Source organism: Sorex fumeus, unplaced genomic scaffold (assembly GCF_029834395.1).
Source record: "Sorex fumeus unplaced genomic scaffold, SorFum_2.1 ptg000063l, whole genome shotgun sequence".
NCBI lineage: Eukaryota > Metazoa > Chordata > Mammalia > Eulipotyphla > Soricidae > Sorex > Sorex fumeus.
Genome location: NW_026606120.1, coordinates 13,351,599 through 13,366,079, shown reverse-complemented (window position 1 = coordinate 13,366,079; position 14,481 = coordinate 13,351,599). Strand labels below are relative to the sequence as shown.

The window sequence follows — 14,481 nt, the reverse complement described above, 5'->3', positions numbered from 1 at the left end:
TCCAAGCCCTAAATCAGTAGCAGTAACTTCCAGCATTGCTAGCTCTGGCCCAGAAATAACTGCAAGAACAACACAACAACCACAAAATAGCAACCTGAAGACTTCTGACCTAAGTCAATTTCCACTCATATTTGGTGCATGAAACTGAAGTCCAGGGTGGAGAGCTTAGCTCAGGGGTAAAGGCACTTGTCTTTCAGGCAGTCTGACCCGATTTGATCCCAAGTGCCACATAGGGTTCTCCAAGAACTGCCAAGAGTGATGTCTGAGCACAAAGCCAGGAGTAGCTCCTCAACACCACCAGATGTGCTCACTCCCCTTAAAGGAAAGAAACTGTGACCTAAAGAGGATGTAATTTGTGCTAAGTCAGGGTCATTGCTAAGTATTTTGGCATCTCTCTCCAGAGTTCCTCCTAGCAAATGTGTTGTGAAATATTTGAAAAATCTGTTTCCCTCTCTCTTTCAGGATGAAAATTTCAAGACAAATCTCTTGGATAGTCATCAACATTCTGAGAAATTCCTTTTTTCTCCAGTAGCCTCCCCACCCTGCAAACGCTTCAGTATTTCTGTCTTTTGCACCCTAGATGGCAGTAACAGCCTACACAGAGAGGCGATGCCGTAGTGTCAACCATCCAGCGACTCCCCCTTTATTTCTCCTTGGGAATCTATCACCAGACTTCTCATTGCAAGATTCAATATTTCACTCCCAACTCTATTCAATCTAGGGCAGATCCCTTAAGAAAAGGGTAAATCAACCAGGAAGGTCTGCAGGGAAGGGAGGAACGGAATACTTTTTATTTCCATTATAATACAATAGATCAAGGGAAGTCCACAGGTCCTGAGGTATGTGCAGAGAGGGAGTTACAAGGGTGGCTCTGTTGGGCAGTGAGCAGTCAGACTTCTGGATTAATCACTGGGGAGTGACAAAGCTCAGGGCAACAGGCAACTGGAAAACAGCCCATGTGGATGCAACTAGCTCCCTTAACGTATAAAGGGAAGTCAAGGCCCTGGGCCAAATGTTTTAAGGTGACAGAGCTGGTTGGGGATTAATACAGAGTCAGATTCCAGTACACCTTCCTTACATCGTTTGAAGGCTTTCCAGGAGTTTTCCCAACAAGCTTCACTCCAAATAGAACAATCTAGAAAAGGTTTTTTTTTGTGTGTGTGCGTTTTTTGGGTCACACCCGGCGATACACAGGAGTTACTCTGGCTCTTCACTGAGGAATTACTCCTGGTGGTGCCTGGGGAACTCTATAGGATGCTGGGAATCGAACCCGGGTCAGCCGCGTGCAAGGTAAACACCGTACCTGTTGTGCTATCGCTCTGGCCCCCAATCTAGAAAAGTTTTTCCCCCAGAATAAGCCACATTAACTTTCAAGGACTAAATAAAAATAATAACAACCCCCCCCCCCCCGAGCAAACCTTATTATTACAGCATTCATGGCTTATATATTTAAAGGATTCAAACTCTGTTGAAAAAATTTTTCATGAATTTTAATCAAAAAATCTGCTTTGAGATTTTTCCATTATACAAATAAGTTACCGTGGAAATCTACAGACGCTCACAGCATTCCTGGAATAGTCTTCAGCATTAGTGAATTTGAGCAGAGGATGTTTTTCACATTGGTAAAGTAATGCGTGAATATGGTCTTGCTGTCAAAGTTTCAAAAACACAGACCAGATTCCCTTTGTCCACCCCTGTTCCCTTTCCTGGGAAAGCGATGGGGTGAGCCCTTCCTGACCTTTACTACAGCATCAGTTTGCAATTTGGACAACATCAGTCTTACTAATTGAGTCACACTTGGCTTTGCACCAAAATTGTATCATTTAGCTTCATCATCCACATCATTAATAAGATTTAACTCTAAGTGGATTTTGGCTGGTACCAAAAATTAAATCCATCCTAGAGAATAAATAGGGGGAAAAAAGATTTGTTATCATTGTTTTTTTTCCCCCCAGTTTCCCTTGAAATTTCCCTGAAAATGACCTGCAAACTGTGAAGGTGATTTTATTTTTGGTTGTTTTTTATCCCCCCTGCTTGTCTGTTTTGGGGCCATACCTGGTGGTGCTTGGGGACTACTCCTGGCAGGACTTGGGGATTGAACACAGATCCACTGCATTCAAAGCAAATGCCTTGCCTACTGAACTCTTTCCAGTCCCTGAAGGTAATTTTGAAAATGTTCTGAGCACTGGCAGCATCAGAAGGACACTTTGAACAACATACACTGCTTTATCCTCTCTCTCTCTCTCTCTCTCTCTCTCTCTCTCTCTCTCTCTCTCTCTCTCTTATTTTCTCTCTCTCTCTCCCTCTCTCTCTCTCTCCCTTGCTCTCTCACTCTCTCTCTTGTTTTTGTGCCACACCCAGCTGTGTTCTGGGCTTACTCCTGACAGGCCTTCAAGGATCAATCCTAGCATGTCTAGAAGTGGGGGGTGCCATATGGGCTGCTGATACCCAGATCAGCCACATGCAAAGCAAATGCCCTACCCAGTCTACTCACATTGCTTTAAAATAAAGTTTGTCTATGCACAAGGTCTACGTTGGCTTAGAGGAGACTCTGCTGTGCAAGAGCTAAGCCCAGCCCCTGCATAGTAGTTTAAGTAGTTTAAGCATCAGTGCTCAGGGCATCATGCAGTGCCCGCTCTCAAGTCCAAGCCTCCAGCAGGCAAAGCACGCACACGGTCCACTGGGCTATCACTTTGGTCCTACCTTAATGCGATTTTCACTCAGTAACTTGGCCTCTAGTTTCTTACTTGAAGGGGTTACATCCCAGTTACATCCCAGAATCAACATATAATGCTTCAATTAGATATACCCAAGGGCATTGCTTTTGAATGATGGGCCTGGTTGTTGGACTAAGCAAAAACCTTCATTTCACCAGATAAAGGAACAAGAATCCTGCTGGCAGGAAACTCGTGCATGGGGTTCCCAGGAGGTGCTGTTCTGCTCATCTGAGTTCCCCTGATACTTAGAAATGAAGTTTTATCAGCTTATGAAATAATGGACCCTCGTCACTGGGCAAAGTTGAAAACAAATGTATAGTGCAGTGAGAATCTGACTTTCCCACAGGGAACTATGCCCACTGCGGTTAGGTGCAGTGGGGTACTAAAGGAAGTCGGAAGCTGGCGTTTCTCAAGTTTGGAAGGTCTGAAACATGCCAACTATAACCGTATCATTCAGCCTTTTAGTTCACTCCTTTGTACCTCACTGAAAACAGTCCATATCTTTATTTTTTGAAGGACTTTCCTAAATGAGGGCTGAATGGGCAGAAATGAGAATAGCAGATACGCAGCACTGGGGCATTTCCATGACAGTCCCAGTGGGAAGAAGTTGTATGAGGCCTCTGATCCCTGCACCCTTCACTGGAGCCCGGGCCTCAGATAGAGCATGTGCGGAGCCTGGATCCGCGGGTCTGTGAGCTGTTTCTCAGGAGCCTGGGCTACAGCCACCTCCTCTCAGGCCCTCCCAAGGCCCACAGGGAAGAACCCACAGTTCCCTTTACCCTCTGGACCACACACTAGCAGCAGAGCTGCTACTCAAGGAGATAAATGAGCACCAGTGGCAAAGGAGGGTTCAGACCCACTCAGGTGAATTCATCTCCCATTCCCATCCCACCCCAATTGGGGGCCACACCTAGAGATGCTCAGAGCTTACTTCTGGGTCTACATTCAGGGGTCATTCCTGGAGGGGATCAGGAGATGCTATGGAGTACCAGGGGTGGAACCCAAGTTTGCTGCGTGCAAAGCAAGCACCCTCCTTGCTATATTATGGCTCTGGTCCCAATTCATCTTGTAGGAATGGTCTGTCCCTTCACAAAGACTTCCATGCTGGAGTTTTTTTGAAACCAGGAACCTATCTAACCATATTTTTGTTAGATTCAGAAATGCAGAAGACTATTTTCTTTAAAAAATAAAACAAAGAACCAAGATGTAAAGCAAACAATGGCATACCCTACCCTTGAGAGTTCCACAAAGACTGGACAATGGACAAATGATGAGTGTAGGATTATTCCAAGAGGTGACCATGGGTGAGTAGGGGGTGTTTCCAGCTGCAGGAGGAGGTGGCCAGGCCAGGAGGTGGGGCGGGGGAAAAAAACAACTTGGGGGGCTGGAGCAGTAGCACAGCAAATAGGGCATTTGCCTTGCATGCGGCCGACCTGGATTCAATTCCCAGCATCCCATACGGTCCCCCAAACACCACCAGGAGTAATTCCCGAGTGCATGAGCCAGGAGTAACCCCTGTGCATTGCCAGATGTGACCCAAAAAGGAAAAAAAAAGACCAACTTGGCACCATAATTTCAAAAAAAGCAAATTTCAATTATAATACAATCCCCCTTCTGCTGTGCAAATTCCATCAAGTTTTGTCCAAACAGTCCACTGGCAAGTTCCCGACACAGACTGGCTATATCCTGGGGTGAGTCTGGAAGGTCTGCAGGGAGGACTCATATGACAGTGAAGTGACACTCTGGGGGGCAGTGAAGTGATACCTGCCCAACTGCAGTCTTCACCCTCCTTCCCTGGAGCTGGGGAAAACACCATGACCCTCTTGCTCTGGCCTTTTGTCCCTCCCCAGGGCAGCTGTGCTGCTCTGGCCAGCTCTGGCTCTGTGGGGAGACCCAGATGTCTTTATAGTTGACTCAGTCCCTACAACAGCTGGCAGGAGGCAAGGCCCAGGTAATCTTTTGTTATTGTTAACACTAAAATTGCTGTTTTTATAGATCCAAATGGCTGAAGACCCAGTTTCTTACCATTAAAATCTAATAAAATGTCCCTGGTCCCTGCTGAGGCCAGCCACTATGGCCTCCATTATTCCCCAACTTCAGGGTAGTCCAGATGTACTCATATTTTCACAACTTGGGGAAACATCTCTCAGGGCTGAGCATAGAATATTTATGTCCCTTGATTGTTTTTCTGTTCCTTGGCAGTGTGAGATAAAAATAAGAAATCGTAGAGCTCTGGAATCACATCAACCCAACTCTAACAAACGCTTAGAACAACACTTACAAAGAACACATAGGGGATTTATTTCACAGAACCCCTCACTGTGCCTTGCCATCAATTAAGTATCTACTTTTCTTGAAGTAGGCCTGGGTTGCTATTATTTTCTTGCATTTTAACCCAGATATGCTGCCCAAATTCAGAGACAGTGACAGTCCCTGTCCCCACCAGCTCCTCTGGAATTGTGTCTCAGTGGCAATGCAGCTGTGCTGAGCCGTGCTGCCCTGAATCCAGAGATCCTGTGCACTGCTCCCTGTCCAGGGACACTGTCAACTGCTTCTGTCCAGGAACCCTATCTACTTCTCTCTGTCCAGGAATCTTGTACAGTGTTACCTGTCTAGGAACCTCACCCAGTACTCCTGCCCCCAGAGATCTTGTCCACTGCTCCCGTTCAGGTCCTCTGTCCTCCAGGGACCTCATCCATGGCTCTCTTGGCCAGGGGCTAGATGGCACAGGAAGTTTGCACTCCCATATACACTATCAGATCTGAAGGCAGGAGACCAGGGAAGGGAGGGTACCATTGGTGCAGTTGGGAGTGACAATAACACCTTAAATGTGGAAGGGGCTACTCATTGGACACATCAGACCTACCAGAATCAGGGTGAGCTTGGTGCTCAGGCCAAAGGGGTGACTGGTTCAACTAGCCATTTTCTAGAAGACTCTCTCTGAGGACCATGGATATCAGAGCTCTAAATATTCTTGGTAATTTGGGGGGCAAGAGTATGTAGTTCGGGGCCATACCTGGCAGTGCTGAGGGGAGACTCCCAACTTGGTGCTTGGGGTCCTGTGGTAGTGGGGGACTTTGCGGTACTGGGATTAAGACCAGGGCTCTACATACACTGCATATATTCTCACCCAAGTCCATAAGATCCTAGATTACATTATTTAAATTTCTGTGTGTTTCTTTTTTTTTTTTTTTGATCATACCTGGCTATGCTCAGGGTTTACTCCTCACTCTTTGCTTGGGCTCACTCCTGTCCATGCTCAGAGGACCATATGGGGTGATGGAGATTGAAGCCAGGTTGACCGCCAGCAAGGCAAACCCTATCCATGATATTGTCCCTCCAAATTCCTGCTGTTAGCTTCAGTTTGCTGTCACCTCTTGGTTGATGGGACAACACACCAGTATGAAAAGCTTACGCTGCATAATGATGTCCCCTCAACCAAATTAGAATGTTCCCATGTTCAGTCTCTATTTAGAAAAGAAAATACAACTTTTTTCCATTTCTCTAACTTTATTGTTGTTTTAGGTCACACTCAGAGGCGCTTAGGGTTTACTCCTGGCTTTGCACTCAGGGATCACTCTTGGTCCCCAGGGGACCATATGGGATTCTGGGGATTGAATCCAGGCCAGCTGTATGCAAGGCAAACACCCTGCTTAGTGTATGTAATATTGCTCCAGCCTCTCTAACTTTTTTAACCATGAACAGGAGCTTTCTAAAATTGGCAACATAAGGGTTTGGATTTTATATAACTACGGTCATGGTCACGGTCCTCCCGTTGTTCATCGATTTGCTCGAGCGGGTCCAGTAACATCTCCATTGTGACACTTGTTACTGTGTTTGGCATATTATATACGTCACGGGTAGCTTGCCAGGCTCACTGAAAGCAATTACAATCAAATATATATTCTCAAACTGATCAATGTTGAGGGGGAGTTGTAAGTTATTTCATGTTTTTTTATCTTCACTATGATGTCTGTGAAGAAATATATAACATTGTATATAACCAAAGGGTTAAACAAGGTCACCCAGAGATTGATAATCCATCCTCTGCACGCCAATTAAACTCAAATCCACCTTTTCTAACAATTCATGGAGAACTTTACATTGCTCTATACTCCCCGTGGTGTATTCAATATGCCAAAAACCAGTAACAATGATGGGTCTCATTCTCCTGATCCTGAAAGAGCCTCGAATGTGGCACTTTCTAAAATCTCAGGGCCAGGACGGAGGAGACATTACTGGTCCCTGCTCAAGGAAATCGATGATCAACAGGATGACAGTGATAACAAATCAGCCCTAAAACCCTCAGAAATAAAGGGTACCCAGCAATGTGAGGTTTAGAACCATGAGACATGGGTCACCAAGGTGAAGTTGGCAAGGGGCAGAGAGGGCAGGCCTCAGGGTTGACCATTCTTGAGACCCTCTGGGAAGTCTCATGGTGGGGGGAGGAGGTGACTGTTTCCCAGACAGAGTCCCATTCCTGTGTGCCCCACCATGTTTCCTGTGCTGCTAGCAAGCATCCTCCTCAGAGCAGGAGGAAGAAGCATCTCTGGGGGCAGGGCCATTAGTATCTCCTGAGACCTGGAGTTTTTCCCTTTTGCCTATTTACTACTGACCTTTAGCATCACCTCACTCTTGGCCTTGGGGCTGACTTGTGCATTGCAGGATGGTTAGAATATTCTGCATTCAATAGCACCTCTCCCTGAGCTATAACAGCCAATAGAAATACCTCCAAACACAGACAAATGCCCGCCCCCCACCCCCACCCCAGCCCTGATCCCAGAAGGCAAAATTGTCTCTAGTTGGGAACTTTCAGTGCAAATCGATCAGTCAGGCTGAGTACAGAATACAGCATTGCAGATTTTCAAGTATTGTATGAAGCATGGGAGTATGGTATGAATACTTTTGCAGTACTGTATAAAGGAAACTGGATTTTAAAAAATTGAATTACTGTGTGATACACAGTTACAAAGCTGTTCCTGGTTTCTGTCATACAATGTTCCAACACCCATCCCTGTATCAGGGAACAGGATTTCTTAAAAGGAGATAGGGGAAGAAAATGGGTCATGAGGCAGTAGGAAGCCTGGTAGAAAGGACACTCCTGGGGAGAAATAGCACTTGGCGGGTGTGGGGTCACAATGCAAGGGATACGTGGGGGGGTACCACAGGGTATCTGGGTCTTGTGTTGGCTCTGAGAAGTTAGGTTTCTTCCTCACCTCCTCCCTTCTCCTGTGGGACCACAAACAGACCAACTAGCCTTGTTAGAAGTAGATCTAAAATCTGGGCCCCAAATTTGTTGCTAGTCATGTGAAAAAAAGCATCTTGGATCTGTGGGTAAATAGCCCAGATGGCCTGTGGCTCACCGGTGTGGAACATACATTTCTAGTTCATGGAAGAGGGGAAGTCCCTGTTTTTCGAAGCAAAATATCCCAGACCCAGACTGGGCCCAGACTAGGCCACTCCAAGGAAAGCAAAGGAAGAGCAGCACAGAGATTAAGTCCAGATTCAATCTACTTCGTCTGTGCAGCCTCCACAGCCCACAGGATGGGGCTCAGACTCTTGGGAGAAACTTCAAGTGTCACTCACCAGCTTACACACTGCGAGTGGCAAGGATCTCAGCAGATATGCTCCCTACCTGTCCTCACAAGCCACACTGAAACAATCTCTGAAGTCACTCCAGTGCCTTCTCAATTTCAAGAAAGAGAGACCCCAGCACCCAGTGGTCAAGCAGCTGCTCCCAACTGAAGGGCTCTTCATGGGCCAGCTTTCAAATGGAAGAAGACCTACTCAAGGACATCCCTGATGGGTTTTACCTTTCTTCCATTTTTCAGTTTGAAGGACACATTTATTTTTTTGTTCTTTCAACCCAGGTGTTGCTCAGGGCTTATTCCTGGCTCTTTACTTAGGGGTCACTCCCAGTGGTACTCAGGGTACCCTAGGCTGTGCTAGGAATTGAACCTGGATCAGCAGCATGCAAGGCAGCTGCCTTAACCACTGCTCTATCTCTCTGCCTTCTCTCTTCTAATTTCCCAACTGTGCTAATTTGTTGGGAAGTGCATGACTGTGCTCCCAGCCCTTGCAGGACTCACTGGTGCTAAGGCAACAATGGAGTGTGGACAGAGTAGATGTAGAAGAAGGCATGGTGAATCGGGGGAAAGAAAGATGATCCTTGAGAGAAATCTAAAGGGAATATTTGGGCAGGGAGGGTCCAGGACAGGTTCTGGGGAAGCAGCCTGAGTTCCCTATTAGCAAGAACTCACAGCAATTTGGGGCTTGGAGCAGAAAGTTCAATTTGGGCCACTGGGTCAATTTATGCAGGCATTTGGAACTTCTTGTTATTGATGCTGAGCAGGATAATTTTTACCCAGTTCCTCCAAGACTAGGGGGTTAATATTCACTGTCATTCAACAAGGGCAAAGCACTGGTGGCCAAATCATTTGTGGTTCTTAGGCTGTTAAGGTGACAAGATTTTTCTCTTCCTTCTCTAAGTCCAAGAGAATTCCATGAATTTTGTGTTCAAGGATGGATCATCACATGGGCTTCTGCCTCTTATGCTATTGGCTGAAGCCCAGAATGTGTAACAGCCTAAACTCGTCAGTGCCAAGTTTTTCACAGAATGCTACCAGAACGATCAATGATGGTCAAACCAGCAGGGAACTAGAAGTTCCAGTGGGTCTGGCCTTCCATATACAAATAGTAGAGTAGTTCCATGGAATCCCCTTTCCTGGGGAAGGGTGATTCAGGGCAAGGGACAGGAGGAAACTTTCTTTAAAAAAGAATACACTGGTAAGTATCATATTAAGCGAAATGAGTCAGAAAGAACAGGATAGACACAGAAAGATTGCATTCATCTGGGGAACATAAAGCAACAAAATGGGAGACTGACACCCAGGAATTAGTACCAGGAATTTTGCTCCATGACTTGGAGGCCAGCCACACGTGCTAGGGGGAAAGGAAGCTCAGATAGAGAAGTGAGCACCAAATAAAGGGTGTTGGGAGGATCCTCCCAAGGTGGGAGAAGCATGCTGAAAGTAGACTATAGACCAAACATGATGCCACTCAATGCCTCTCTTGCAAACCACAGGATCCAAAAGGAGAGAGAGAACAAAAGGGAATGCCCTGCAACAGAGGCAGGGTGGGATGGGGGAGATGGGGGGTGGGAGGGATGATGGGACCCGTGGTGGTGGAGGATGGGCACTGGTGGAGGGATGGGTACTTGATCGTTGTATAACTGAAACCCAAGCACAAAAATTTGTAAGTCTATAACTGTACCTCATGGTGTTTCACTAAAAAAAAAAAAAAAAAGAATACAACCTGGGACCAGAGCAATATTATAGCAGGTTGGGTCTTTGCCTTGCACACAGCAGACCCGGCTTCAATCCCTGGCACCCCATATGGTCCCTTGAGCCCACCAGAGGTGATTCCTGAATACAAAGCTGAATACAGTAAAGCTCTGAGCATCTCTGGGCATGGTCCAAAAACAAAACCAAACCAAACAAACCCCCGATTGAAAAAAAATATATACAATACAAACAAACAATCAAAACCCATCAAACTTTGGTCTAGGGAGAAAGCACAGAGTTTAAGGCACTAGTTTTGCACATGGCTAACTCTAGTCGAATACCCAGTATGACACATGGTCCCCTGTTCACCATACATGTGACATCCAAGCAAGAATCAGGAGTAAGCCCTGAGCACAATCGGATGTTACTCTCCCCCCATAACACTCCCCACTCCCAATTACACCTAAAGAGCCTCATTATGGCTTGTACTGTGAGCCTCTCTAGCAAACAAATCAGTTCCCTGCAGCAGAGGAGAGTGGGCTGTGGGAGTCCACTAGCCAATGATCCAGCTCACCCAGACCCTCAAGTTGCTGAGCTCACAGCAACTAAAGGCTGTAGGCATGCCTCACAGGTCTCTCCATCCCATCCTGGTGGTCTCACCAGTGGAATGTTAGTGACAGAACCAGACAGGAGAGAGCTCCTCTGGGAGATTGCATGGGGGATGTTCAGAAGCAAGAAAGACAAAGGCAGTAGGGATATGGCTCAGCGGGAGAGAAGATGCTTCACATGTGCAGGACTCCACGTTTGGAACACCTCCCCTCCAAAAGAAAAAAAAAAGACAGCTAAAGCTGATGGTGTGCCAGCACCTGCTAGGCAGTGGTGTCCTTTCTGGAAGGTGTGCACTGGTGGACTGGGCAATGTTTCAGATTGGGCACTGCGTGGGATTTAAGTTTGTGAGGATTTATGATGGATATTAGCCATCCAAAGAGTTATCAGCCCCTCTGAGTCACAGGAGAGGCTGACGCAGTTCATGGCTCTTGTGGGTTCCCACCATACATTTGGAGCTTGAAGTCCAGGTTCCTGCAGGACCCTAGGGGCCTCGACCCACACTCACCGGCTGCAGCCCGTCCTCCTGCCTCCTGCTCTGGCTCGGGCGGTTGATGAAGGATCGGGTTGAGACTTTGTAGTGATTCAGCAGGCAGACAATGACCACGACCATCACCGTGACCACCACGACGATGATGATGATCTGGGCAAACTCCAGTTCCGCTGCAATGGAAGACGGAAGTCGGTGAGCCACATGTCCCTCTGCACCATCACCCATTTCTCCAGCCACCCATTTACTGAGATGCTCTTCTCATTACCAATCTAGATCCTGAAGGCCTCTTACAGAGCCAGACCTCATAGAGACCTCCTGAGAGAGAAATTACTTCCCTGCATGTATATTGTCTCAAGCTACTACCAGACCTAGGCATTTTTCCTTTATTTTTTTTGGGGGGGGGGTCACACTGGGAGGTGATCAGGCTCTGTGTTCAGGAATCACACCTGGAAGTACTTGAAGAACAGTATGCAGTACTAGGTATCAAACCTGGGTTGACTGCATGCCTTAACCCCAACTACTCCCCAGACTGGCTTCGACATTTTAACACTATTTGAAGAATGGATGTTTGAAGGAAGCGTCCCATGCATGAGGCACTTTCCAGAAAACCTCTGGGCTTTGCCCTCCCCTGGTGCTCAGATCATGCCTCTGCAGTTTGACAACAAGAAGGTTCCATTGGTTCTATGAAGGGGAGGGGCTGTACTGCCACTGATCTTATTTCTCTTGTGCAACTCCAAGTCCAGCTCAGCATGCACACCAGGGGCTGGTGTCTGCTCACTAAACCTTTCCACTGGGCAGTTAGACCATTGAGTCTGGTCATCTTTGGGGTGCTGAACATCTCAATGTTCTCCATCCCCTATACTCCAATCATATTACATCCTCCACATGCTACCTTCAGGGAAATTAAGAAACTCTCTGCTTAATAGACAACTGGGTAAAGAAACTATGGCACATGTACACAATGGAATATTCTGCAATCACCAGGAAAAAATAAAGCCATGAAATTTGCTCATAAATAGATGGACATGGAGAGTATTATGCAGAGTGAAATGAGTCAGAAGAAGGGCAGACATAGAATGACTACACTCATTTGTGGGATACAAAAAACATAGTATGAAACTATTGCCCAAGGACTGGGAGGCCTGGTCCATGATTGGAACCTTAGCACAAGTGGTGGTGGTGGGAGGGCAGTTAGGATAGAGAAGGGACCACTATAACAGTGATAATTGGAAATGATCACTCTGGACAAGAACTGAATGTTGAAAGGAGGTAAAGGGATTACATGATAAACTTTCAGTACCTGCATTGCAAACCACAATGCTCAGAACAAGAGAGAGAGAGAGACAGAGAGACAGAGAGAGAGACAGAGAGAGAGTGAAAGAGAGAGAGAGAGAGAGAGAGAGAGAGAGAGAGAGAGAAAGAGAGAGAGAGGCAAGGGCCTGTATGGGGGAAGGGGGCTGGAGGTAAACTGGGTGGGGACATTGGTGGTGGGAAATGTACACTGGTGAAGGGATGGGTGTTAGAACATTGTATGACTGAAACCTAATCATGAACAACATTGTAACTGTGTATTTCATGATGATTCAATTTAAAAAAGAAAGAAACTCTCTCTGCATTTCCCAGTGTAAATTTCTCTAGGAAGTTAAACCCGTACTTATGGATAAGTTTAGAAAGCACATCTGCACAAGAACCACATAGTACAGCAAAAGGAAAATATGCAGATTAAAAAACATCATCACGCTACACTTCTATCCAGAGGCTTGGTCTCCGGGAAATATTTAGGGAACACATCTCCATTGTTTCCAACTCAGTGCAGGCACCATATTTCAGGAGCAGTAGATCACCACTGGGTTTTTCACACTGTTGCAACGAAGGATTTTCTAAATGCCATTAACACATGCCTTGCACACGATTTCAGAGCCATGGACCTAATTCAGAATCACAGCACACAGAGTTGGCCATTAGAGGTGGGTGACGGAAGTGTTTTGGTTTTGCATAGAGGAAGTAATGAAGACTTCTTGAAAATGTGAGCAATACAGAAGGAAATAGTGTCCAAGGCAAAAATTTCCCTTTTGAGGCTTATGGCACAGCCTGACCCCCTCTCACTTCTAATCTCAGAATGCCTTGGGAAAGAGGGCACCGGTTCGTTCCTCATGGGTATCAGTGCATTTGCCTATTGAATAAGTTTTTTCTTCTTAATGAATGGGTTCTTTGTACAAACACATTGCTCTTTTATTTCATGTAGTACATCAAACATTTTTAAACAAGAATATAGATGTATATACATAAACCATTCTTTATGATAGTTATCTATCCTAGATTATGGCTTTATTGGAATTTACGTCCTCCACATGATAGATATTAGATATTGGTCTTCTTTTCTGAGTTATAATAAAAAGTTTCATATGCATATGTGTATGTGTGTGACTGTACATGTTGACCCACATTCATAAGTGTCCCTATAGGAAAGAGTGCCAAAAATGGAAATTTCTGGGTCAAGGACATACTCGTTTAAATGCTGAAGGCTACTGAGAATATGCGTTAGGAAAAGGCTCTTTCCAAGGAGAGAAAGAAAACCCAATCTAAACCTTAGTTAGCAGACACTCTTCTTTCATCTCTACCAAAATGATGGACACAAATAGGTATTCTGTTTTAATTTTTATTTCCTGAGTACTACTAATTTCAGATATTTTCCTATGATTTGGTAAGTTGATTTTAATTTGCAAATAAAATTTATTCAAACAAGTTTGTTGTTTTCTCATTTACTTGTAAATAGTCTTTATATGAATACAAGTATGTGTCTGTTACATGTACTGCAAATATTTTCTCCCGATATGCTAATTATTTAAACTTTGTTGAGTGTTTCTCCATAGAAGATTAATTTGGTGGGTGGGCAATCTCCCAAGTGCTGTGTGGGGAGGGAGTCTGGGTGTTACTTCCAGTGAGAGTTGGCCAACCACACTGGTGGCTCAATGCAAGGGCCCAAGAATGCAATCCTTCTCTTGCTCTGTGTTTCTGGGGACCACCAAGACCACCCCAGCAGTTCTGGGGGCCTCCAGTGACTCTCAAGAAGCTATGAGGCACCAATGACTGAATCCATGTTAGGAGAATGCTAGGCATGTGAGGAGAATGCTAGGCATGTGTCTTAACTGTTGCACCATCTCCCAGGTCCTAGAAGACATAATATGGGGTAAGAGTCTTAGGCAATACCCGGAAGTGCTCAGGAGTTACTCCTGGTTCCGTACTCAGGGATCACTCCTGGTGATGCTTAGAGGACCATATGCTATGCCAAGGACTACAGTGGGATTGGTCATATTTGAGTCAAGTATCTTAACCCTTGCACTTCTGGCTCCAAGCAGATAAAAATTTTTATGCTACTAAA

General features: G+C 45.7%; 1 protein-coding gene across 1 annotated transcript in view; it reads right to left on the bottom strand.

The window, feature by feature from the left end:
* Positions 1-14,481, bottom strand: part of LDLRAD4 (low density lipoprotein receptor class A domain containing 4) — a 386,384-nt gene that overhangs the window by 11,105 nt on the left and 360,798 nt on the right. The window contains exon 4 of the mRNA XM_056127851.1: positions 11,115-11,269. Coding sequence (XP_055983826.1) covers positions 11,115-11,269 — 155 coding nt within the window. The remainder of the gene's footprint in view (positions 1-11,114; positions 11,270-14,481) is intronic.